General features: G+C 41.9%; 1 protein-coding gene and 1 long non-coding RNA gene across 6 annotated transcripts in view; one reads left to right on the top strand and one right to left on the bottom strand.

Annotated features, from left to right (window-relative positions):
• The window catches only part of DENND4A (DENN domain containing 4A), a 62,754-nt gene extending 48,276 nt beyond the window's left edge, over nucleotides 1–14,478 (bottom strand). For 2 of the 5 annotated variants that reach the window (XR_014519042.1, XM_083474955.1), the window contains exons 1-4: nucleotides 14,118–14,473; nucleotides 4,124–4,449; nucleotides 3,314–3,563; nucleotides 581–650 (exon numbers count right to left, since the gene is read on the bottom strand). Coding sequence is in view for 3 of the 5 variants with exons in the window: in XM_083474955.1 (XP_083331081.1) it covers nucleotides 581–650; nucleotides 3,314–3,563; nucleotides 4,124–4,431 (628 nt within the window). In the remaining 2 variants the exon portion in view is untranslated. Of the gene's footprint in view, nucleotides 1–580; nucleotides 651–3,313; nucleotides 3,564–4,123; nucleotides 4,454–14,117 lie in introns of all 5 variants that reach the window. The other 3 variants (XR_014519043.1, XM_083474954.1, XM_083474956.1) reach the window with 2 other exon arrangements.
• Nucleotides 14,479–14,550: 72 nt separating this feature from the next.
• Nucleotides 14,551–25,404, top strand: LOC310693325. The gene is made up of 3 exons (XR_014519078.1): nucleotides 14,551–15,814; nucleotides 16,220–24,414; nucleotides 24,771–25,404. It is a non-coding gene; the product is annotated as an uncharacterized lncRNA (long non-coding RNA).
• The last annotated feature ends 2,232 nt before the right edge of the window (nucleotides 25,405–27,636 follow it).

Here is a 27,636-nt window from a genome sequence, read left to right as displayed (position 1 = left end):
CCCTTCCCTTCTCTTTGTTTGCATCTCATCTGTTTAGTTTGTAAGCTTGATGACAGCTCCTGTCTCTCATTTTTTTAAAATGTCATTAATATGAGCTACTTTAGAAGTCAAGAATGGTCCAGAAAATGGAATAAAAATATAATAAATAAGCAACCTCTGAAGTCCCTCCAGGCCCACAGAACCGAGTCTTTATCCTGTTTGTCATAAATGAGAATGTGTACACACCACACATTTAAAGCATGTCTTCTTCCTCACACTCCACAACACCTCCCCCTAAATCCTAGGAACTGTAGTTTGTTAAGGGTGATGGAAATTGTAGGTCTGTTTCAGGTAAACAACAATTCCCAGGATTCTGGGGGGGTGGGGGTGGGTGTGTTTAAAATGCATAGTGTGTAGGCTGCCTGCCTCTCAAAGTGACATAACATTCTTGGTCTTCTTGATATTACAGAATTTCCCCACGTCAGTGCAAATCCAGTCTAAGCTTACATAAAAGAATTAATCCATAAATAGAATTGGTCTACTATATGCAGCCAATAAGCATTACTGTATTATAAATAAATAAAACCTACAGATGACTTACCAGCTTTGTATGATATGGTGTTTGTTTTTGCCACAGACTTCTTATAGCACAAGTATACTGCTGAGCCCCACTGCAAGAGAAGTGCAGAACAGGGTGAATTAGTTGACTAGGCAATGTAGAAAGACAAGAGTACAATGCCACAAGTGGGAAGGATAAACAAGCCTGATCAGACAACTTGTAAAAGGTCAAATTATACTCCTTTAAAATCAATTCAATGATTGTAATGAATAATGGAAGCACTCTTGTGTGTCAGATTAAAGAACCCGACTTAAGGCCAAAAAAACACAAACTATTTTCCTGGGCAAGCCCTTTCATTTGATTCATGCTGATGTTTAAGTATTCTATAACCATGCTTGAGTCTCTTAACCTGTAATTTTTCACTCTATGACTCATTTTTAGCACAAAATCTCATACGATTTCGTAATTTTTGAACAGTACCAACTTCTCTCTGCTGCTGGCAATGTGTCAGGTAAACAGAAATTTATAGTATTCTGATAAATTTTGTCACCATTGGTAAACCCAAAGGAAGACAAGAATAAAAAAGAGGGGGCTACCAACAAATGTCTGCAGCCCATAAACACTTTTGGAATGTAAAATGAGTACTTTCATGCACTACATAAGCCATAATGGGTACTACAAATGAAATACACTTGATTTTTTAGCTTGCTCAGGTTTTGTATATGTTTTGGAGTAGCTCAGACAGCATTCATACCAGAGAAATGAGAAGCTAATATTCATTCCCACTGATTTCAGTAGCATTTTAATAACTTCAGTTTATAAAAAACCTTGCGCAGCTCCTACTTATTGCAAAACAAATGATTATGTGCCATAAGTGAAAATCATGAAAGATGTAAAAGCCCTATTCCAGAGGCTTGCTCAGAAAACAGCATACATTCCTACTTCAAATAGCCATGAATTCTGGAATGTGTTATAACTGAGTCCATAATTTGAAGCATTTTAAGAACTGTCTTCTAAGCTACCCTGTGTATATCATAGTTCCTCCTACCCCTCCAACACACACGATTTTCTGCCTTTTCTTTTATCCTAGAAAGTGGCATAACGACAATTTATCATTGAAAAATAGCACTATGGCCCAGTGAGATAAATAAAAATTTTCAGTTTAAATACACATGAGAAGGGCTTGCAAAAAAATAAATAAAAGGGGCTTTAAAAAAAATCAAATCACTTGACAATGATTTGATCACACAAAAGCAAAAATGATGGAAAATAGCAGTGCATTAACCACAGGCTTACATGCCACAGTGCACCTGAATCATACTGTTTCTATTGAACAAATGCTATCACCAGAAATCCATTCAATTTAACTTGCATTTAAAATATTCTACTGAAAACCAAGTAATGGTATCTTATATACTTTTTGTGCAATTGACTATTCATATGGAAGGCCTGCAAGAAGTGCTTTCCCAGTGTTCTGTGTAACTAACAGGCATCAGAAGATGGTGGAGTAGACTGGATTCGTTAACATTGTGACAGCAAAGAGGACTTGAGGGAACTTTTATAGAGCATGCCAACAATTATTACTTTGATAATGAGTAGCAGGAAGACTTAAAGAAAGAGAACTCTTCAATCATGTTGATGCGACAAAAATAATGTATTCAATATATTATTCAACAACAAGTGAGCCTCCATATTCATAGGCAGCCTACGTCTCATTATCAGATGCTGGGAGTAAAGAAGAGGGGGAAACTATTTTGCAATTTTGTGTCTCCCTACTGAGCTATGGTTGGCGGAGGTGAATTAACTAGGGACTCAGCTACACAGCTGCAAAAAAAAAAAAAAAAAACACAACTTTAAATGTGTTGTAAAGTGCAATATACAAATGTGGCACTAGAAGGCGACAGTGAGCTATGCAAAATTCAATGTATTTTTCAAAACATTTTTTAAAAAAGCATTTTCACAGCGTTTTTTATATGTGTGTAGATTCCACCTAGGTGTATCTTAGTCTATCCAGCAAAGCAATTCTTACTTTTTTTTAAGTACTTGCCTTAGGATTGCACAAATAACTTCATAAAAAGCCGCTTGCAGCATTTAATTTATACCATTGTCCATAGGGCAAAGAGCAGATAACACTGCAACACAGCAGAGAACCCTTCAAGGGATTATGGATTGCTCATGAGAAGTTGACATTGTTGAGACATGAAGAAGAAACTGGCACAGATCCTCTGGAATCTTACAGGAGAGTGGGATTAATTAGAAATATATATGTCTACTCCAACCTGGGGTTTTTTAATGCCAACTGGTAACTGAATGTTATGCTTTGTAAACCACTTAAAAGCCTATTTTGTCCTTAAGAGGTATATAAATTAAACAATAACAACAACTATATTAAAGACCAACTAAGTTAGTTCTTGGTATGAGCTTTCGTGTGCATGCACACTTCTTCAGATACACTGAAACAGAAGTTGCCAGATCCTTCTATATAGTGAGAAGGTGGGGAGGGGTATTACCCTTCTGAGTAATACCCCTCCCCACCTTCTCACTATATAGAAGGATCTGGCAACTTCTGTTTCAGTGTATCTGAAGAAGTGTGCATGCACACGAAAGCTCATACCAAGAACTAACTTAGTTGGTCTTTAAGGTGCTACTGGAAGGAATTTTTCTTATTTTGACTATGGCAGACCAACACGGCTACCTATCTACAACAACAACTATATTGTAAGCATTATAAATCCATTAAAGAGTATTTTCTACAAATCCAGAAGTCCACCTTACCATACTGCTGTTCAGATTCTTGTCAACCTTGCAGAATGTGTGTGGTGGGGTTTCTCCCTTACTTGGTATAATTATGCATATGTCTGTGACAGCCAAGGTATTCTGAGTCATGTTCTCCAAGGCTCTTCGGAATGTGATGTATACTTTTTGCGATGAAGCACCACCGCTGATATTTGCAGGGCGGCCATGCGGAGTGGCTTGGATGATTTCACAACCCTGTTTTAGTCTCTCTTTCCCATCATATAAAACCCTAGACAGAAGACATACCCAAAAACACAATGACAGGTTTTTAGAAACAACAGGTAAGGAGTATTGTGGGGAGTGGGAAGGAATCCTGCTAGGCTCTGCCCATAATAGACCACAGTCAACTATGCTCCATTCATGAAGCAGTAAGGGTTGGGTTGCATGAATGACATGCTCAGCACAGGTGCAACTGCAGAACCGATCCAAGGCTTCTGACACTGTGTCTGCACTGAACCAGCAGTGCGCCAAGCTCCTGCTGCCTTGCTCTTTCACTTCCCCATCTCGGTAAGTGGCAGTGACACATGGCACTGGGAAGGAAGGTCAGCAACACAGTCCCACCTGCACCCCACCTCAGAGCAGACCCCACTCCAGTTTCTCCCCTGAATTGCCAAGCTCTGCAATTCTACGATTCAATGATTCTATATCCATCAGGTTCTCCCCCAATTCTGCCTCCAAACAAAACCTAACGGACCAATGTTTTTTAAATAAAAAGTTAGCAGATCTATTCCTTAGTAGTGCAACTTGAATATATATATATTTAAAGCAACGCTAATAAAATTTACTCACCCCAAGTCAGTAAGTGGGGGCTTGTTTCTCCCTCTCCTGTAGCACAGATATATTTGTGGTCCCACAAGGCTGCCATTGTTGAGATCTGCTGACAGTCCTGATGGAGTAACATCTATGCATTTGTATCCATGAGGCACTTCCTCCCCCAGAGATTTAATTATCACCGCCACATCTGTGATTGGCTCTTTTGGCTTTGCAAGCTTGTGACAAGCATCATTGAAGTGGATTTCCTCCTCTAGTGGTTTTGAAATATCAGTCAATCCTGCCACAACAAAGTAGTCAGCAACACGGGCCCCTCTGTCTTCCATCTTCCATCACAGAACAATCTGCCTAGCAAGGGATGAAAGAAATGTGGGATATGGTAAAACTGAAAGAACAAGAAGGTCTCTGAAAACCACCAACCTTTAAGAGTACACTGAAAAGCATTACATTTTTCTCAGATGCCGTTGCCAAGTTTTGTTCTACGTAAAACAGACTTTTCTCTCTCCTTTATAATGAAATAAGCACATGGCTTACATACCCAAGTTCCAGTTTCAATAACGTTGACACAAATGTGCTAGCTTATGAACAGCTTGTTGAGTTTAATGTGCCTGCACAGATGTGGGGCCCACAAGCTCACACACTTGCCACTGTAATGAGTTATCTTTGTAATAAACTGCATTACTTATCAAAATAAAGGAACGGAATATTTTCCAGCACCAACATCTTCGGGAGCACACCTTCTGTATATTAAATGTTAATTCAAATGAAAACCTATCCTCAACTATCACAAGTGTCTTGGGCCAATGAAACAAAACACTCCTAAAGCTACAGGGCATTATATAAGCATCTGCTCTTAACAGCTTAAATGATGCAACAGAGCTTAGTCACTTGCCTAGTGTCCCCCCCCCTTTTTTTAGAGCAGTGGGTAAAAGCAGAGCGAACAACACAAACGTCTTCCTCATGGAAATATCAGAGTGTATAATGGACAAACACAAAGCATTCTTTAAATGGTAAACAGGCTGTTCTGAAGAACCAAGGGAGAAAGAACTGGGTTAGACTACGAATTACCAGTGCGTGAAGACAGCTTGGAGACAGACTGGAGCTGGAAATAGGCAGTAGATTTTTCAGAGCTGAAAGTAGCGCAAGAAAGGCACTATCACTCATGGTGCACACCCTCATCTCACCATCTGATCTGATTAAACTGTTTTTGCCAGGCTTTTGTGGTACCTCAAAACCCTGCAGCACTGTGCGAACAGTGACTAAAATAGAACAAGAAAATGCGTGTATACAGGATAGGCTATGATGGCTCTATCATGGCAGCCTTGATGTTTTATTTATACTATTGACATATATTGCGTAACAGTCACTCATCATTTTATCCACTTTGTACTCTAATGGCCTAATAGCTGTTATCCCAGCCATTCGGTGATGGCATTGTTGTTGTCTGATTGATTTTATTCTGCATTTACTGATAGTTATTACATTGCAGAAGACCTCTTTTTTTAAAAACCTGTTGGCAAGCATACTTGAATCAATAAATTATTCAAGCACCAGTATAAACTTCTCTTTCCCCCCTGCTCACTCAGATTCATTCTGTGGGTGCATGCAAAACCCAAGGGTGAAGTTTTTGAAAGCCAACAATAGAAGACAGACGGCCTGACACAAACCCTTAAAAAATACACTCATCACATTATCAGTTGAGCAATGCCGAAGTCTCTCAGATATCCATCCTGCCTCATCACAGGAAACTTCCTTCCCTTTTTGGACTTCCGAAACGTCACTAACCACAAAGAGCAGCAACTCATTTTGGCTTATTGTAGCATTTAGATCAGGGTTATCTATTGTCTATTATCCTTCTAGTTCAAACCCAGCTGAGAACATGTGTCCTACCATGTAATAATCTAAGAAATCCTAAAGGTTAAAACAGGAAACCACATGCTACTAATAATATGGTCAATTTACCAACAGACAGCTTTTGTTACTTTGATACAGATTCTGTGCAAGCATAAAATACTGTAACTGCAGAATTTGTTACTGATAGCAGAATTCAGCAGCAGTTTATATCCAGGCACTGGATATAAACGTATTGACATTATGGCTCTTATTTTTCCTTTGGCTAACAGATTTATCTTAAGAGATCCCTAGCCATGGCACAGAACTACGATTTACAAGGTCCCCTTGGGAGACTGAATGACTTTTTAAAAAATGTGTAGTACAGTATAGATGTACTGAAAGGGAAAGTCAACATAGATTCATGGCACACTTTATGGCCACTAAAGGAAAGATCATGTGGATACACAAGAGGAGATACTTTCTGTCAACATAAGGACACATGCCACATCTATCAGTGTCAATATTATATTGATTAGGTGGCGATAGATAACAGAATACTTGGGCTCTGGACAAAACAGCACAGAGAGACTGGCCTGAAACAGGGCAGATGCGCTTGTACAAAATCTTCCTGCATCTGCTCAGGGATATATTTTTCCTGTTTCCATAGACACACACAAACCCTTAATGCGGGTGTTAGCTTATGTATAAAAAGGGTCAAGAGATTTGTTTTTAATTGAAATAAATCAATACAATTTCAAATGCTTTCCCTCGAAATTTAATTACTCCTCTGAAAAGTAGTCTCCCCCTCCCACTCACCCTTTTAAGCAGATGCATGGAGGTTGCCCAGTTGTATAAAAGCCAACCAGACACTCTGGCAGAACAGAGAAAAGAAAACAGAGATGACTCATCCCCAAGCTGAAAAGTGCAGTCCTCTCCATCCAATCTCTATAAAACAAGCTAATCCTCCTTCTAAATTTTTAATTCTCAAAGATGAGGCAGGCTAGGATATTAGTGAATTGCAGGTTTTGAAAACAGAATTTAATGAGGTCTCCCACTTAAGCTAGTTTCTTACTGACTAAACTTGCAATTTTTATGGAGTCCATTTCTGAAAAATTATAGTTTTACCTAATCTTAGCACTTTTACACTTTTAAAGATAAAAATAAATGTTTTTCTTTCCTCTCCTGTGGAATGTCAAAACATCCTACAAGTCCCATTTCCAGATACAAGACTCAATGTTCCAAAAACTACTTAAGATTGGGTCATTTCAGCCTCCTGCTATGTCATATGATTGTTGCTCAAGAACCTCTGATTTCATTTCTGGAAAACTGAAGCAATATGTTTAAATCAAACACGACATCAATGCCCTCTTTTCATAGAATCATGGAATGGTAGAGTTGGAGTCGCATTTAGCTGTGCGGACGAACCCTTATTTGCAGATAAGTCCTGTTGAATTTAGGGAGCAAGCCTAAGCTCCCAGACAGGGGGCCCAAATCACAGGACTTCCAAGTTGGAATGGGCCCAAAAGGTAATTTAGCCCAACCCCCTGCAATGCAGGAATCACAGCTTAAATAATCCATGAGTTGGCCATCCAACCTCTGCTTAAAAACCTCCAATGAAGGAGAGTGCACCACCTCCCAAAGTGGTCCATTCCACTGTTGAACAGCTCTGATGGCAACATCAGAAAGTTCTTCCAGTCAGAATGTTCTTGTAATCTGAATCCACTGGTTTGGGTCCTACCGTCTGATGGGCTGTTGGATGTTGCAAACCTGCCCTTCTGCCAGTGAAGAGGCAGGTTTGATGTCAGAGGGCTTGTTATGGTGGCAGCAAAGTCTGCCACTGTTATTCCACCATCATCAGTGCTCAGATGGCAGCATGGTTTGAAAGGGAGTATGTCATGAACTCTGAGAAGGCCTTGGGGTCTTCAGAAAGAATAGCATTCCAACCATATAGTTATTTTCCCCCTCCCATAAAAACCAATGGGATAAACATTTTTAAGAAAGTAAAACTCTTTTAAAAAGGGGAGGACAGAAGGAATAAAGCTGTTCCCCAACTTCCATCCAGGCTGCCACAAGCCTAGCAGAACTGAGGGAGTGGTGTTGCCTCCGTCACCGACACTCCCCCCCCCATTCACCCCAAGGACCTTCATAAAATTGTTCTGCCTGTGGGACTCAGAGCAGTTTTACACCATACATTTAAAGCACATCTGATGCACATTTAAAACACATGTTGTTGTTGTTTAGTCATTTAGTCGTGTCCGACTCTTCGTGACCCCATAGACCAGAGCACTAAAAAACAACATAACTTACCTCAAAGAGTTAGGGGAACTGCAGTTTGTTAAGGTTGCTGGGAACTATGGCTCTATAAGGGAAACAACAGCTCCAAATAATCTTTTGAGGAAGTTATGTGTTTTAAATGTGCACTGGGTGTGCATTAAATGTACTGTGTGGATCAAACTTGTCAGCAAGCATGCATAAGACCCAGCTAGTCCTAGTTCAGGATATTTAGATTTTATAAAGTGCAAGAGCCCAGTCTATCAATTTGGGGGGTGGGGGGGAACCAGCAAAACAAATGATTTGTGCACAGAAGTGGGACAGGGCAGTCAATCTTCGTTGCCCTTAGTTTTACTTTGACACAAAGATTTTTTGCTCTATTTCCTATAAATAAATCTGACTTGATAAGAAATTACAGAGATCCCAAGGAAACCTCTCATTATATAGGGCTCCAGTCTGCAACTAGCTTTGCCAGAAGGTGACTTATTGACAGTACCATGTAAAAGCCTCAACTGATTCCCCACATTTATAAAACATTGCAACCACAACCGCTGTTCTTTCCATAACACACACACACACACCTCTGCTGGCTTTGAGTTTGTAACTGGGGGCCTAAAATGCCTCCTAAGGGAGCTAGATTTGACTCAAGAGCTGCCAGTTGCTGACACCTACTTTAGAGGGATGATGGAGATAATTCCTATGATTAATGATTATATTTAGCACTACAGTTCTGAATCTTCATGCAAATTAAAAATATAAAGTTATAAATGAGTTATCTGCCCAATACTGAAATCAATTTTCCACCTCTCACTTGGAATCTTGTCCTTTCAGTATTTGCCAGAGGCTGCAATTCTAACCCCCCCCTTACCTAAGAGTAAGGCCCATGATTGAATTCTATAGGACTTACTTCTGAGTAGACAGGACTGCAGTTAGGTAGTAAGCACTAGGATTGTGCAGATTAGTTCTGCATTTAATCATCTAGAAAGTGAAATATTTAAGTGCAGACTGACAGAGAGTGTAGGGGAAACGTGAAACTTACTAAAAGGCAAATTGCGCTTTCTTCAAATGTTCAGTTTGAGTAGCCACATACAAAAACTCACTTTCCAACTTACACATCAACATGCATCTTGGTTGAGAGTGGGTCAGATACACATTTGTGCATTCTTTAAATAGAACATGAGATTAGCAGAGGCCCAAGGCCACCAACATAATTAACAAGCTGTTAAGTGTTATTAGTATCTAGCCTGCTGACTTTTCTAGTTATTAGAGACAGGACAGCAACAAAAAGTCTCAGCCCCCAGAGCATAAACTGTTGCTATGTTAGTTGAGGTACACTAATCCATCCATTTTTAAGGTCACCTGCTGTATGTAACCAAGAGAAATGCATTAACAAAAAAACAAAACACACAAGAGGGTGAGCCAAGACGGACCTGCCATGAAGCAAGGAGAGATCAGCATAAACTGGCACAACCTGAGTGCTGTTAGGGGCAGCAGAGTGAGAGGCGAATGGATCTGTTGCACAGAGCACTATTATAAGAAGCTGCCTTAAACAGAGTAGGGCCACTGATCTGTCTAGTTTAGTATTGTCTACACTGACTGGCAGCAGCTCTTCAGGGTTTCAGACAGGATTTTTTCCCAGCCCTACCTGGAGATGCCAGGGCTTGAACCTGGGACCTTCTGCATGGGTCTATGTGCCAGATGCTCTACCACGGAGCTACAGCCCTTCCCTTACCACAGGGATGTCCAACTGGTCGACCGTGATTGACAGGTCGATCCCCGGATGTTCGCTGTTGATCGCTGTTGCTCACGGGACCCCTCCCGACTGTCGGTAGTGAAAAGCAATGCAGTGAAAGTCCCTGTTGCCCCCCTGTTGCTGTATTCCTCCGTTGCGTCAAATGGGTGTTCTTTAATTGTATTTTGTTGTTATGAAACTAAAATAGACGTTGCCACTGTGACTACCCCCTAAAAAAAGCTCAACAACTTTGTCTTCCACATTCCTTAAAAAAAAAAAAAAGCCCAGCAACTTTGGCTTGGCCCCCCCTAAAGAAAGGTCAACAACCTTGGCTTCCCACCCTCCTTTCATGGGTAGATCACTTCCAGAATTTTTTTACTGGGAGTAGCTCACAGTCTCTTGTGAGTTGGACATGCCTGACCTACCACATCTTTCTATAGCTCCTGCTCATTTCAATTAGGTGCAAGAGAATTTCCAGGTGGATTGTGATACTTGCTGCTTTGCAGAAAGTTGGGTGACATTTGAATTTCCCATCTGCATCATCATGCTGTGTTGTTTTCTAACCCAGAATGGACATCACCAATTCATCCTGGATGGCAGTTTATGTACTGTTTGAGATCAACTGAATGTTTTCTGGACACAAACCTGAATTTATTCCTTCATTCAGAGGGGTCAGGCCAGCTCTTTGCCATGTTTGTAACATGGCAGGGTCATTAGAATCTTGTCCAAAATCAGTGTCTGCAGAAGATTTATAGCTGTAGGCAAGTCACTGCCTTGCTTCATCTTCAAGTCAGTTCAAGGCACCAAAAGCCTTAAAAAAGAGGCTTGCTAGACAGAGACAGACAGATGGGTAGATATGAAAACTGTAGCATAAATATATGGTAATAGAACCCCAAGGTTCTGTTTCTACCACTACAGAGGTCTATTACTATTGTCATGCAAGAAAACATTATTAGTCATCCATAATTGGGGAAAAGTATTAAACACCAGAAACACCTAACCATTACTGGCAACAGTCTAATTTTATTTTAATCAAAAGAGTTCCCTCTCATATCAAGTACTCTGCTATTATAAAGCAAAGTTATCATTTCAATTACAAACAGGAAAGGTTGCGGGACAAAATTACCTAACCACTTTTTCCTAAATAAAACAAATCCCAGGTGTCTAAATAAAGATGGGGGCATAATGCCTCCTCCAAAGAATCCAACTCATAGAAAATAATGGACGCACAAACTACCCAACACCCAGAGTGAAGAGTAATTCGAATGTGTGACTATGATGTGGTGCAGAAAAAATTGCAGTGCTTTTCTTCCCCCATAGAAAATGTTGCAATTCATTAAAAACACTTAATGGATGCCAACTGCAAATTAATATTAGGAAGGTTTGGCAGTTTGAAAGTTTTTAGTTTTGTTTACTAAATGCAAATAAAATAAACATGCTAAATTAAACCACTCTCTAGGGCAACAGAAAACTTCCTCATATAAATTACCCTAACTTGCAAATGAAAACTTTTCAGAAAGTTTTTCCAATTCAAAAGTTTCCAAAAGTTCCACATTGCTGGTGCATGATGAAAGTTAGTTATAAAGACTACCTAACATTTTAGCAGGTGGCCACCTGGAAACACCAGAATTGCTGTAACGCTTTGTAAAATTTACCCCAGCATTTCCTTTGCCATACCCCAATTCCTTCACTAATATGTATTCAACAGTGATTTTTCGATAAGTACACAAATGAAGCTTACTTGTTAACCTGGTTCCCCAAACATTCCAATCAACTATAAAACCACCTTTTCTAACACCCCAGTATTTTCCCTCTTTCCCCCCTCTCAAAGATCAGCCTGGCTTCTACCATTAACCTGCCTTCCAATGTACCAGTGTCATCTTTGTCAAATAGCACCCATCTCTTCCTCTTCACACACACACACACACACACACACACACACTAATAGTAGTCAGCCCCACATACATCCTCATCCTCATTATAATTTAATTCAGTTATGAATCACTTCCTATGAAGCATCTCAAAGCAATTTCACAACACAACACAAACAACTGCATTTATAAAACAACAGAATATTTAAAAACAATTTCAAGCCAAAATATGCTTCTATATACAGTGGTACCTCGGGTTAAGTACTTAATTCGTTCCGGAGGTCCGTTCTTAACCTGAAACTGTTCTTAACCTGAAGCACCACTTTAGCTAATGGGGCCTCCTCCTGCTGCCGCGCCGCCAGAGCACAATTTCTCTTCTCATCCCGAAGCAAAGTTCTTAACCTGAGGTACTATTTCTGGGTTAGCGGAGTCTGTAACCTGAAGCATATGTAACCTGAAGCGTATGTAACCCAAGGTACCACTGTAATAGCATGTATCTATACACATTCCCCCAAATTAAACAAGAATAAAATAAGCTTATCTCTGCTGAAGAAGAGCTCTGTTTACCTTTAAAGTTCAGGGCTTTCCACGGAAATTGGTTAGTCCCATAAAGGTAGTATCTTAATGGCCCTATGGATTTTGTAGTAATGGACCAAGCTATAAATAAAGGAGCCTCAAACTTGGGGCTGTTTCCACATTCACAACAACCCTCACAAGTTAAGCCTAGAAATCATTCCCAGTAGCATTATCCCACATGTCAAGGTATCATTTCTACAGAAGAAATCCAAAAGAAGAGGAAATACCCAGTCCAAACCTCTGTTTTTTCTTTATCTCCTTTCAGTCAAGCTGCTTTCACAGTGGAGTAATAACTGCTGGCCTGCCTTTCAGGACTGTTGTTATGGGGTGGTGCAGGAAATCTGAACCTGAATTTGTACAGTATTAGGTCCCTGATTGCCTGACCCCTTTCCTCCCTTTTTACTGAGGTGTGTTTGGTCTTTGAGCGCAGTACTTACTTAAGTTTAAATGGCCATAGCTCTGTGGTATAGCCTATGCTTTGAATGAAGCAGGTCCCAGTTTCAATCCCAGCATCTCCTAAGTCTGAGAAAGATGCCTGCCTGAAGCCCTGGAGAGCTGCTGTCGGTCAGTGTTGACAATTCTAAGTTAGATGAACCAATGGTCAGACTTGCTGTGAGTCAGTTTACTGTGTTCATTTTGCATTTCTCCATAGGAATGAATGTCAGCTACTCGCTCATATGGGAAAAGGCAAAGACATGCTCTTGAGAGACCCCGTTGCGCTAGGAAACTAAACTATCACCTTTGCTCTTGATGAGCCCAGCCATGGGGTCAAACCAACCCCATCTGCCTCATCACATCTTAGCATCAGCCGCTTGGTCACACTAGAGCGTGACGGGGGGGGGGGGGAGCTGCTCTGACATCTGTTACATGCAACTGAATGTTCAAATTCTGGTGTACTTCGGCATTCACAAGCAGACGCTTCCCAAGTCCCCCAAACTCAAGGGACAGGCTGGTGAACATTGGTGGGTCAGCTCACCACGGGGCAGAGAGCATCAGAATATACCGAGGTCCAAAAAAAACCCCAAACCACAGAAGAAAACATACATTTCATACATTCCTGAGGCACAGTCGACATTCACACGTAACACCAACATTCGCCGAATTTTGAACATAAATAAATAAGACTAGCCAGAAACAACTGAATGGATTATCCCTTTCTTTTAAATACTTTATAGATTGGGGGGGGGGATTGCACACATGACACCCCCCTTTCTTTTAAAATACTTCAGCTTCATTCCTAAACAGATTAAAACCACCGATGACACCGGGTTCTCCCCAGCCACGTCGTGTTCGGGAAGAGACCCACAGGAACTAATGGGCCTGAGCCCATTCATTCCAAAAGGTCTACTCCGAGTAGGGCTGCTAACCCATTTCTTTCCTTTCTTTTGAATATTATATACTCCAGCATCTGGCATCACCCACCGTCATGTCTCACACGCGCCAGTTGCATCATTTCGTCGTCCGTCCGTCCCCCCATCCTAAAACCACACACGCACAACACGCCAGAGAGATGCCCCGAAATTGCGTATTATTCTCTCCCCCCCCCCCCGCCTCGCCACCGCCAACCCGCTGCCCCAAACATCCCAGTGGAAGAGCAGCAACAGCCGCCTTCTTCCCTCGGCTCCGTTATTTGGTGGGGGGGGGGTGAGAGAGAGGTGCGCATCCATAACAGAAGCAGCGCCCCCGAAAGACAGAGGCAGCCCGCCATCTCTCGCCCCAGCGACCTCACCTCAGGCGGGGGCGCTGCTCCCCAGCGGCAGCATGAATGGAGGGGAGACACAGAGAGAGGGGGGTCCCCTCGAGGTCCCGAAGCGCTTTTCCCTCGCCGACGCGCGGCCGATCACGAAGACAGCATCGCCTCTTGTGGCATCCTCCTTCCCCTGGCGGCGGCAGCAGCAGCAGCAACAGCGCCGCCTCCTCCCTCGCCGTGTGGGCGCCTCAGGCGGGATTCCCTCCCCGCCTCCCCTCAGCCGCCGCCATCTTGGCTCTCTGGCGGGGGACGGACGGAAGAGGAGGAGGAGGAGGAGGAGGGAGGCGAGGGGCGCGCGCGGGGAAGGGAGCCAAGTGGGGGTCCCTCGACGGCCTGGTGGCCAGCTCTCAGGACTCCCTCGAGGGTTGTTGTTTTTAGCGGGATTTCCAGTGTGGGATGAGGGGGTGGGTGTTTTGTTTTAGTTTATTTATGTTCCTTTCATTTCACAAGGTTTATACAGTATAGTATACCTCTTGGCTGTGTAGAAAGCCAGCGCCCCCACCCCCGTGAGGGGGTCCCATGTGGGGTCTCTCGTCCGTCCAGCACTCCTGACTTATGAGGGGGGTCCCAAGTGGGGTCTCTTGTCCGTCTAGCACCCCTGACTTATGAGGGGGGTCCCGATTGGGGTCTCTTGTCCGTCCAGCACCCCTGACTTATGAGGGGGGTCCCGATTGGGGTCTCTTGTCCGTCCAGCACCCCTGACTTATGAGGGGGGGTCCCGATTGGGGTCTCTTGTCCGTCCAGCATCCCAGACTTCTGAGGGGGGTCCCAAGTGGGGTGTCTCATCCATCCAGCAGCTCTGACTTTTGAGGGGGGTCCCAAGTGGGGTCTCTTGTCCGTCCAGCACCCCTGACTTCTGAGGGGGTCCCAAGTGGGTTGGGGTCTCTTGGCCCAGGGCTTTGCTGCTGAGGGAAGGATGGGCCAACTCTACAGTTCTGTGATTCTTGGGGTTGGGATGGACATACCAATTTTATTGTTTTGTAAAATGTTTATGCTGCTTGACTCACCCACATTACTGCCAGCTAGGGATGGGCGAATCTGTCCTCCTAGGTTTTCTTCAGTTCCTCGTTTTTCAGAACTTAAATTCTGTTTCCCACATTTCTGTTTGCGATTTAAGGGGGGGAGAGTCATAAAAAGTATGAGTTTCGTATGAATTTTTTGTAATACATGTTTGCAGTTTTGCCTTTTTCTAGAGCAGCTTCCCCTAATGCAATGCATTTTTGTATTTTAATGTTGATAACAAACTCTTTTTTATGCACACTTTTGTCACATTGTATGCATTTTGTACATATTACTGAAGAACTGTGTTGCAAAATTACTCTGAATTTTGCATATTTTGAGAGCTAGCTGTGTTTTCAGTTGGCGTATTGCTTTTGAGAGTGCAGATTAGGTAGGTTTGCCTTTAAATGTGAAATAAATTAACTATCTCTCCCATTGCTACCACCAGCTCATAAACATAGTGTAGTGTACAGCGTACCTGACTTGAGGCAAGCTAATTCTGTTTTAGTAGGGAGTGGGGAGAGATGCAATTGAACCTTGCCTTAAAACTCTACGTGATTAGGTTTAACATAATACTACTTTCCTCCATCCAAAATTTCATTTTTAACCCTTGCAGTTTTGATTTGTTTCTTTCAAGTATGGCATCTGTTTATCCTGTCTGGGAATAACAGAAACAGGTACTGAAACTGATAGGCAACAAAATAGTTCTCATTCCAAAAGACAAATCACCTTATCATTTCATCCAGCTTACTTAGGATGCAGTAATGTCTCTACATCTTAAATGTTATACAACAAAATGGAGCTTTTGGCATGGTATGTTCTTATTAAAAGTTAGGCAGCGAAGCCAGAAGCTTTTGATTTGTTCATTAGTAGGAAATTTAGCATTCATCCCTTTGTGCTTAGAAGAATGATGTCTGATAGGGATTGATTAAACTTAAGAAGCAGCATATTTAAATGCAACAATGATGGTGAGGCAGCGGTAGAACATTGTGTTTGCCTTTCTTTCTTTCTTTCTTTCTTTCTTTCTTTCTTTCTTTCTCTTTCTTTCTTTCTTTCTTTCTTTCTTTCCTTTGCTTTCAAAGCAGGTCTTGGAAAGGAATTTCTTACTCCAGGGACCCATGCTGTCTGTAAATTATAAAAGAGGAAACTGAATATCATGGATGGCGGTGGTGATGAATTCTCTGTAGAAGGCACTTACTAAAGCGGCAAAAATTGCAACGAAGAAAAAAAATAATCCTGGTCTCCCACCAAAATATTTTCATACAACAGACCAAAGAAACCAGTGGGAAAGTTGTTCTGATTTCAGAGGACAATGGATAAAGTTCAGAGCAAAGCTGTACCAGTTATGAACACATATTTTGATGCTGCATGGTTCTTTTATAATCTCTAAATAGCAGCAGCAGGAGAGCTCAACAAGAGTCAGGACAAGTGAGGGGAGAAGGAGATTTATTAAGCTCTGAGCTGTATGTCACACCTGCCCTCCCAAAACTGCTATTTGCATTATGAGAAGCTGTTGTTCACATGTCTTGTCTTAGATCAGGGGTAGGGAACATCCAGCCTGTAGGTCAACCTTGGTCTGCCAGGGGGTCCAATTTGACATTCTAGGTAATTTTCCCCAAACCATGCCCACACACTCCCAGCTGACCACCTTCTTTAAATAGTTGGGCAGACAGGAGGGTAAAGGAGCTTGTAAAATGTACAGAGAATCATAAAGCAAAAGTGCTCTTTGAAGTAGCCTCCCTACGCCAACATTGCTTGAGCACTGCTTCAAAAAGCACTTCTGCAAAGCACTTAACACAGTCCCTGTGTTAAGCCCATCTGAGACTGTAGGATGGAAGCAGGAGGACTGTCCTCAAGCGCTTTGCAAATTTGCTCTTTGAAGCAGCTTCCCGCTCTTCCGTCAAACACCACTTGAGAAATATTTAAAGGGGAGAGATGGCTTAAAATAGATTTTGCAAAGCACTTTAAGCACTCTCCCCACTGCCTTTAACATAGTGATGTTATAAGTAGGAGGGGCTGCTTGAAATAACTTTTGCAAAGGGCTTTCAGACGCTGACACCCCCTGCTCCTGGGAGCTCATGTGGAAGTGTGGGGTTTGCCTTTGAAGCTGTTGCAGATTCCCAAGTGCTCAACAGCCAGCTGGCTGTTGGGCACTTGGAAACCCTATTTTATAAATTAAAAATAAAAAGTGGTTCAGTTCATTAATGAATTAGTTTCCCTATTTCACAGATAAGCATCCATTAAAAACCCCCAGATAAACTGAACCATGCAAACAGCTGTTCGTTTGCTAAGCCATTTGCACAGCAGATGCAGGTGCCACTGGGATTTTGGCATTCCAGGCAGTTGCCTAGTTTGCTTCTATAGTTAGACCAGCTCTGTGCATTGTTAAGTGTGTTCTCACTGTGCTGCTAATCTGCTTTTAGTTGTGGGCTTATGTAAACATGGAAATGTGCTCTAATGTGGAATAAGTGCTCAAAGTGTTTTTATTTAATATTTGGGGCAGTGATAAACCCTCTCTCTCACTTTAAAGGATTGGGAAGTCCAATCTCTGCATAAATGAGCACCTTATTTGAAGATGTCCAAACTCCTCAGCAATCCTTACTTTTTGCAAATTATCAAGTGCATTTAAAGATGCAAAAAGTGAAAATGCCAAAAATGAGTAAATGAAATTGACAGATTAATCCATGCCTACTATCAGCCTTGTGGGCTAGCAAGTGAATAGCACAGACCAGCAAGTCCAGCATATCTTTGTATTTGAGAGTGGAGGTGCAATTCAACCAAGCCCTTAAACTAGAACTCTCAAGTCGCTTTTCTCTAAGCAGTTGCAACAGATCTTGTGTGCAGATGTAGAACTGTGACCCTAGTTTATGCATATAGCATCAGGGGAATTGGAATGAGGTGTCATCAATATACAGAAGATGCCCAGATGCAGGTGCTGAACTGAGGTCTGGTGGTGATAATAGTTTGCATGTAGGCCAGTAAATTGAAACTGAATCCAGACAACACTGACGTACTGTGACTTGACGGGTTCTTGGTCCAGGATTTGGAAGATCACCTTTGGGGTGCTCCTGAGGCCACATTTGTCACATTAAGCCCAGGTGGATTCAGTGGCTGGGAATATCTTCCCAGCTGTAGCTGCTTCACAGAATATAGTCTTTCCTGGACAGAAAGAGCTGGCCACAGTATTTAATATATATGTATTTCCTGCTCTGTGACTATCTAGGAAAGGGTTGGCTATAAACACTTGAAATAAATATTCAAATACTCTTGCAATGTGGTTTTTACCATCTCGAAAAGGGCAACAAGTGAATCAGTGTCTGCCTTACTATTACCATTAACCGGTTTTATGTGATGCTTGTGTTTGGTCTCAATTACTAAAAGCATATTTTCCCTTGAATTATTCTAATATTCTCCAGTAATGGAGCACGCATTAAGATAATTCAGAACTTGAAATTCAGCTACAAATGCAGCACCAGTGAGGCCACCCACATCACCAGCTGCTCTTGATTAATCCACTTTTCTTTCTACAAAGCCTTTAATGAATACTCTGTAGGACCAAGGCCCTTATTTATCTGGGGAAACCGTCTGATTTCTTTTCACATCCATTAGTTGGGCGGAGGTATGGGGGAGAAACAAAAGAAAATACACACAAAATGAAACACACAAGACGTATAGACAGAGTTGTCAGGACTCAACCAAGAGTTCTGAAGCAGTAGAAGCTGATGTGGGTTAACTGTTTGCAGCTGTTCCCAGAGGGAGGGAAAGAGCTTTATGTTTGGGTAACCCCCCCCCAAGTTCAATCAGGACACCCCACTGTAAAGACAAAGAGTACTGATCCAAGTGACATCTCAGAACTAGCTTTGTATATTGGAGAAAACACCAGGTACTCTTGACTAATCATTTGGGAAGGTTTACAAAGCTTTGTCTCTCGTGGCACGCTCAACCCAGGATCCACATGCTTTCCCTATAATTATTCTAATGATCACAAATGAACACTTGGGCATTTGTGACATATTCTAGAATCAAAGTAATGGGCATCAGATAAAACCACAGATAGCATTCACGATACAGATTTCCTGTGACTACAAGTGTAGCAAAGGAGAGAATTGTGGTAGGCTCAGTTTCTCTTTCATTTCTGCGTAAAATTAAGGGCTATTGATAAGTTATGTAATGGGAAAGGAGTTTTGTAGCATTTACTGGCCCCTTCCTTGATTTTGAACTTAAGCCCATCTCAAGCTGAAGACCTAGTATTTGCCAATAAATTGTACCTGCTTTTCCAGACCTAAGGAAATATCACCTCTCAGTCCCTGCCTGTTGTGCAGCTGCTAAAAAAAGGATAGACCTTTCTTCTGCACAAGGGTGTGCAGGTGTTTAAAGTGTCAATACGTCTGGAATAATACCCACTCTTTCCATATACAAACAGCCCCAGGAATTTATGAGAACTCAGCATGGAAAAGATGGTATTTGGTTGATTGCAGAGGAAATTTCTAAATAGCTATGGACCATAGCAAGGGTCCAAGTTTGCCTGGAGCGATACACTAAAGTGTACCTAGCTAACAGTTAATCCAGCCCTGGAAAGAGGCAAAGTAGCTCTGCAAGTTGTCAGGCTCTTCACAATCACAGTTTGCCTTGCATCTTTGACTAAATAATAGTTTAGGAAACACTCCTGGGCACAAGTAATGTGTTCCATGCGGCTGCTGGCCCCAGTCTGAGAAAACAATAGGAAACAGCTGCTAAAACACAAAACCGGGGCCCTGGGGAGTAGCAACTTTTCAGAAATGTGTGGCATACAGGGAAAAGAATGTGAAAAGGGGAATAAATAATCAAGTCTACCTCTTTTAAGGAAAATCCCATTAAATCTGGGGAGTGGGGGACACTCCACTTAATTAGTTCACTTGGCCCCACTATATGAACACATGTTCCAGGTTGCAATCTGCCCCTCAAACTGTTCTCCCCCCCATGAGAATCTAGTAAAACCTGTAAAATTAATATAGTTCTTGCATTGTGACAACAAAAAAATTTCCAACTTCTGCATTTTACTCACTTGGCAGGAACTGCCCTGGCTGGACTAGTCAGACTAAGATCCATTTCATCCAGCATTCTGGATTAGACTCTTAGCATATGATTCTAATACCTTCAGCATTGTAGGGTTGCAGGGCCAACCCTAAGTTAAACAGAGTGAGGTACTGTAACTGCCTTAAGGCAGTTACAGTAGCTGTTCAGGGACAGCAGTATCAGCCTCCAGAATTTCCTATTGACTCCCCTTCTGCTGCCACATAGTCCCTTCGGGGACTGCTGCTTCAGGTATGGTGCAGGATGTTATCCGATCAGACATGTTTAAGTAAGACTCAGTCGCCAGTGCAGTCAGCTTCTGAACTTGGAATTGTAAGGGGGCAACATCTTGTCCTGCAGCTCAGGCAGCAAAATGTATGGGGCCAGCTGGGTGGACTGCATCAGTATGGTGTAGTAGCGGATAGTGTGTTGGATTAGGAACTGAGAGATCAGGGTTCAGATACTCAGCTGTGAAACTTGTTGAGTGACCTTGTGCCATTGAGCAGTATATAAATTTTGTTTACTAAATAGACAGATTAAATAGAATAAAGACATGCATTTCTTCAAAATGTCCAAAGAAGCAGAGGCAGTAGAACGGAGATGGTTTATTATAAGTAGCATCTCACAGAAAATGTTCAGATTCTCTCCGTGTTGCGTAGATTTGTGTTGGGTCTCCATGGTGATGTCCTGTGTTACTGCAACACAGAAAAACATCTGTGTAAGGGGCCAATAAACGTACAGGAAGAAGTTAGCAAGCGTGACGTTAAAAAAAGAGGATCTTACTTCATGGTGACTGTTCTTCAAATCTTGCTTTCCAGACCGTTGGGTATTAACACCTCCTGTACATGCAAATGTACTTATTTTTAAGCTTTAAATGTCAAGCAAGTTTTCAGTATTAAGGTTTCCCTGTTTCTGATCACTGGATATTAGAAATGTGTTCTTGAAATTGATTATTTTAATAGCACCCTTTCAGAGAACTAAATGCTTTGCTATTCTTATTTTGATTCACAACAGCCCTGTGGAATAACTGCAAAGTCGTAAACTGTTTCTTAAGTGAAAACTAGTCTGACGAATTGCCAACTCTTTATTTACTGCAATTGGATTACATGTGTCTTTAATTACCCTATTAATGGGATTCCCGTGAGTAAGTGTCCTGCTTCAGGCCCAGCAAATGCAGACAGAGGATCTTAAGTAAGAAAGAGATCTTGATTCAGGAAAGTAACAGCACAGGCTTGGCAGCAGACAGAGTTCAGGAATCATGATTCAAGGATTCAGTAAACGGGCGAGATATTCAGAACTGGACAGAAGCAACAAAGATGTCCCAACAGCTTCCACACATGCCAAGCTTTTAAAGATAAGGCACAGCACACTCACTTGCTTGTTATGCGGAAATGTCGGGACTGCAAATGTGCTCTCCAGGGGGAGTGTCTGCTCCTATCTGCAGAGATGGCACCTGTTTTATATAAGAAGACTGGCTCCTGATCACTCTTTGCCATCTCCTGAATTGTTCACCATCCACACCAACCTGGTCCCAACCTGGTGTGCACACACACATGCCCCGGACATCAACAAAGGATGCAACACCACTGTCCTGAGGGTCAGTGAGGCCTGGGGGGCACATTTGAAGGGGAGACCCAGCCTAGAGGTTTCCCATCTGTGTTTTAAATAGCTCCATATTATAATCACTGAAGAGGCATAAACCTCTCTCAAACTGTTCTTCATTCTGTCATCCTACTCGTAATTGTGCCGTCTCAGTCAGCTTAGATCTCATGGCAGCGCTCCATGTTTTATTAATCCACTTTTGTTCCATTGGAATTGCTGGCGTATGCTATTTGAGTGTTGCTAAAAAAATTTTTTTTTGCTTTAGTTAACATATTTCCCACCAAATTATGGCATTCCAGATGTATATCATTTTTAAGATACTCTAAAAGGAATTGTAATGGCCTCAGTGGTAATAAATAATAGCCTAGCATATTTTGTATAATGTTAATAATGCCCCACAAACTTACTTATTTTTGCACAAATCCATCATACATGTATAAAGTATAAAGGCTGCTTTCCTTGCACCAGATTTCCAGCATGCACTACCAGTATGAGGATTCATATTTGCAAGGCAAAGCGGAGACAAGTACTAGTGGAATATCTAAATTAAAAGATCTTTATTTATTTAAGTATTCATAACCCACCCTTTCATAAATTTATATCAAGGCGGTATACAACATACAATGTTATAATAAAATCAGCAAAGGCATCCATAAAACATCGTGAAAAATATCAACAAAGCATGTATCTTCCAAAGGATGTTTAAAAGAATAGAGTGGAGACTCCTGCCAAATCTCTGCTGAAGGACAACTGAACCTCAAGGGCATGGGGGCCCTCAAGAGGTACCCCATCAGAGGATATTTGTGCAAGGTGATAGCACCAAATTTTTGGACAATACATTTCCCTGTGCTTTTGTAATATTAATTGTCACAGATAATTCAGATTGTATGTGTAAATCCAGTTACGGGCTTCCCACCACTTCCTGGAGAGGTGAGAAGTTCCTTGCATCTAAGAAAGTGTTGGGCAAATGCTTTGCCACTGAGCTTTGGTCCTTCCCTTAAGACACAGGAAAATAGGAAGCAGACTTGCACTGAGTCAGACCAAATAACAGCTTCAGAGAAGTGTGTGGGAAGGATTGTGATAGCGGTAGAAATAATTGAACTTCTACTCCCCAGCAGTTCCAGTGTTGATCAGGCTTCTCCAGGGCAACTATTTACACAACAACAACAACGTGCTTGGTAAATTTGCATTCACATACCGTAATTAGTATTACATTTTATGCAAGTCCAATGATACAACCCTTTTGGGCTCTGATTCCAAATGTGATTGATAAAACGGCTGGTTGTTTCATACCACAAAATCCCTAAATAGTTTCTGAGTTATCTTAAGGATTTGATTAATGATGTTGATCTTGAAGTGGTTGTAAACCTACTTTACGGCTGCCAACATGTTTACAGTAGCAAATTGGAAGAAAGCACTTGTTCTGTTGATGTCTGAATGGCATCAGGGAAGATGGAACAGGGCAATTTTATCCAAATTAACCTGCTGTGGAAATTAACAGACAAACAAGTTTACTGGAAGATGGAATTTGTTTGCAGCGTTTTGGAACGGTGAATTCCAAGATGACTTGGACAATACTTTTTCTTTTTTCTTTGTGTATGACAAGCATCTATCACCTGCACTTTTCAGAAGCGTCCAAAGGCATTGTTGCTCCTGCAGGCTTTCCCAGATGGATAGGTAAAGGTAAAGGGACCCCTGACCATTAGGTCCAGTCGTGGCCGACTCTGGGGTTGTGGCGCTCATGTTGCTTTATTGGCCAAGGGAGCCGGTGTACATCTTCCGGGTCATGTGGCCAGCATGACTAAGCCGCTTCTGGCGAACCAAAGCAGCGCATGGAAACGTCGTTTACCTTCCCGCCAGAGCAGTACCTATTTATCTACTTGCACTTGACGTGCTTTTGAACTGCTAGGTTGGCAGGAGCAGGGACCGAGCAACAGGAGCTCACCCCATTGTGGGGATTCGAACCCCCGACCTTCTGATTGGCAAGTCCTAGGCTCTGGTTTAACCCACAGCGCCACCCGTGGGTCTTTACCACAAGTGTCCATTCTTTGAGTTTTAGTCTCTTATAAATTTACTTTTTTTGCGTTCTAACTTTTTAAAATTATCTTTTGTGTGAATCACATTGAGATGGTGGTTTAGAAGACAATTAATAAAGCAGCAGCAGTAGTAGTAGTAGTAGTAGTAGTAGTAGTAATCCACAACAGGTTAGTCATTGTCCATAAAAGGTTATGTCATAGTAAATGTCTAGGGCTTTAAGGTAGCACAAGACTCTTGGTCATATACATCAAGTACAGGTTACTGTGTGTAATGTATTTAATTTAATTTTAAGTACAATTTCCCTCAGTGTTGAGGATGATGTTGACAATAGCAAACAATGCCTTCAGAGAGGTAATCTCCCCTCCCTGCCCTGGGAACTTGGCAGGGATAGCAGGAATCAAACTCTCCATCCCATAATCCTAAATCTAGTCAGGTTTCCCAAGAACTGCTATTTACATAACAAAAACATGCATGTTAATTGGCATTCACACACTTATGCCAGCCAAGAACTAACCAAATATTCGGTTTAGTCAAGTACAGTAAGCAGAAAGCTGTTAACCTGGTTCAACACATAAACTATACAGTGGTACCTTGCAAGACGAATGCCTTGCAAGACAAAAAACTCGCAAGACGAAAGGGTTTTTTGTTTTTTGAGCTGCTTCGCAAGACGATTTTCCCTATGGGCTTGCTTCGCAAGACGGAAACGTCTTGCAAGTTTGTTTCCTTTTTCTTAACACCGTTAATACACTTGCGACTTGACTTCGAGGAGCAACTCATAGAACGCGGTGTGGTAGCCTTTTTTGAGGTTTTGAAAGACTTTGGTGATTTTTTAAGCTTTTCCAAAACTTTCCCGACACCGTGCTTCGCAAGACGAAAAAAATCGCAAGACGACAAAACTCGCGGAACGAATTAATTTTGTCTTGCGAGGCACTACTGTATAAGCCTAACACCTATATAAGGGAGTAAGCTATGGTATTCTATCTGCACCTAAAGCTATTGAGCTTTAAACCACTGATATGGGAGAAACGCAGTTTATTTCAAATGGCTTTCAACCAATCTTTGCCAACCTGGTCCTAGCACCATCTAGATGTTGGACTATAACTCCCATCAGTCCCAGCCATTCAGGGCTGGAGTTGATGGGAGTTGAAGTCCAAAACATCTGGATGGTGCAAGGTTGGAGACGGGTGGTTGAAAGCCATCTGAAATGAACTGCATTTCTCCCATGCAAAGGAATGGTAAACAATAGTTGCTTTGCCAAATGGTCTGGGAAACCAAACTGCATCAAAGAGAGCATTTTTGTGAAGCTTTGCTGAGACAACAAGAACAAGTTGGCTTCCTTAGGACTGAACTCTTTCTTTTTCCCTTTCAATCCAGCCCACAAGGGGGAAGTGGAGGGTAACTTAGCAAAGGTGTCCAGAGAAATGTCCTCTGCCCCCAAACCCCTCAAACTTCACAATGAAACATCTGCTGCTAAGAGTCTGCATCATTCTCAATACTTGCCCCATCCTAGCCTGTGTATATCTCATCAACATGCCTAGGAAGAGAGCCAGGCTTCTGAAACAATCTGTTATCAGAAGTGTCACCACGGAACAATGAAACTGCCGCTGGTTCCCTGAAACCTCATTAAATCATTTTCTGGGGGAACAGATGTGTACCTGTCTTAGGTGAGACTTTGCACCATCCAAAATCCCTTCCAGCCACATGCTGTTACCTTGCTGACAAACCATCACTATCATCAACAATCAGACGTGTTACTTGCTGCAGATTGGTTATGGAGCTTCAAAGCATTCCCCTGGAAGAAAAGGAAAAACAAACACAAAATCTGTACAATTTATAATGCCGGCATTATGATATTTTATAGATTATGAATGCTGTAGTACTTTGTGAATGCTATAATACGACTTCTGTTGTAATTGTGCTGTTTAGCTTATTTGTTTAAGTTGATTTTAATAGATTGTAATTATTTGATTATTTGTTAATTATTCTATATGATTTATGCTGCATTTGTATGTAATTGTTACTTACTGTTTGTAAGCTGCTTTGTGATTCATTTGAATGAAAAACAGCATAGCAATATAATGAATCAAAATCAAATCAAATGTTGTATTCTGGGCATGTATAATTCTTCTTTTCTAATAGAGGAAGCAGCCTTATACCAAGTCAAACCATTGGTCCATCTAGCTGACTGACCAGCAGTGGATCTCCAAAAATATTTATCATTTTGCATGCCAGGCATGTGATCTACCTTTGGGGCTGGTTGCTAGTAAGAAGACTGGTGGGGCTCTGCCCTATTAATCCCATTTCCCTTTTCCTCAGAAAGCCTAATGAGTTTATATATATATATAGAGAGAGAGAGAGAGAGAGAGCGCGAGCGCCAATGATCTATTAGCAATGTCACATTGTCTGAATGTCACATTGACAGCATACAATGAACTAAAGGCCAAGACACTGTTTTTCCTTGCTGATTTGTGAAACTTGAGGTTGCCGTAGCGTAGCCTGATCAGTTTTGACCAACTTTTAAACTATTCCTGAGTGCTCAACCATTCAGGACTCAGATAGGAATAGCTGCAAAAGTTTGTTGCTAAGTCCTGTTTTCTGTAGAAAAAGCTGGAGCCTTGTGGCAGATGAAAGGTCAAATATCCATTACCAGAGGTAGCTGTGTTATTTGCCAAGAAAACATTAGAAGAGTCTTGTGTGGCACAGAGGCAACATCTCCTCCTTACCTTTAAAGCACTGTGATACTACCTTTAGCAGTCATGGCTTCCAACCGCCCCCCTCCAAATAATGGGAAGTTTTAAAATATAGCTCCCTATGTCAAGCAGGGCTTTGCCAACCCCTCTTTTTATTATTAGAAAACTCTAGCTCATTTCCATGGACAGAGTAAAACAGCTAGTAACTCGGTCTAGTTCTTTGCAGGACGGATCTGCCTCTCCTTCAAGTGGTTGATTCACTGTGTGTGAGATCATTGTGATCTGCTAGAGACAATGATATTGTACCACTAACAATCTGAGCCATTTCATTGTTCATCTGCTAAATGTGGTTTGTTTTTGTGATGTCAGTGGGATCCCATTTTGTGTGTGTCTCTGTTTAAGCAATCACGCCTGTGATCTGATCCTGCTTGCAGGGGTGTCAATTTGAATAAAATATTTTTTTGGGGGGGAGTGGATAAACCCCGCCTCACCAGCCCTGCATAATCAATCACAAGACAGGCACACACACACATGCACACTCTTTGAATGATAATGCCCATCAACTTTGGGGTGGCTGGCCCCTTTATATATATATTTGGGGGGGGGATGTGAAGGGACCTTGGCTCCTAGGAGTTGTCTCCTATAGGCCTCTTGACATCTAAGTTTCCCTCCCTAAACTCCTCTTTAACTTCATCTGGTAGCTGTAGGATCTTGTAAGGTACAGTGGTCCGTTCTTAACCTGAAACTGTTCTTAACCTGAAGCACCACTTTAGCTAATGGGGCCTGCTGCTGCCGCCGCGCTGCCAGAGCACGATTTCTGTTCTCATCCTGAAGCAAAGTTCTTAACCTGAAGCACTATTTCTGGGTTAGCGGAGTCTGTAACCTGAAGTGTATGTAACCTGAGGTACCACTGTATACAGTTCACCACTGTGAACACATGAGTAATATCCACAACATCATGTTGCAGTGTTAAGGAATGTGCTACTCTGTCAGTTTTGGTTCCACTTTGCTGTAATAACACAAAGAAACCCACTTTGAATGGATGTGCTGTCTCCCATCTTCAACCACAAATATGCTGTGGATCACTGGTGATGGACCATTGGTGGTCGAAGGTACTC

Source organism: Podarcis liolepis (assembly GCF_965112155.1).
Source record: "Podarcis liolepis genome assembly, chromosome: 14".
Taxonomy (NCBI): domain Eukaryota; kingdom Metazoa; phylum Chordata; class Lepidosauria; order Squamata; family Lacertidae; genus Podarcis; species Podarcis liolepis.
The sequence above is the reverse complement of the archived record's forward strand: the minus strand, read 5'-3'. Positions and strand labels throughout refer to the sequence as shown.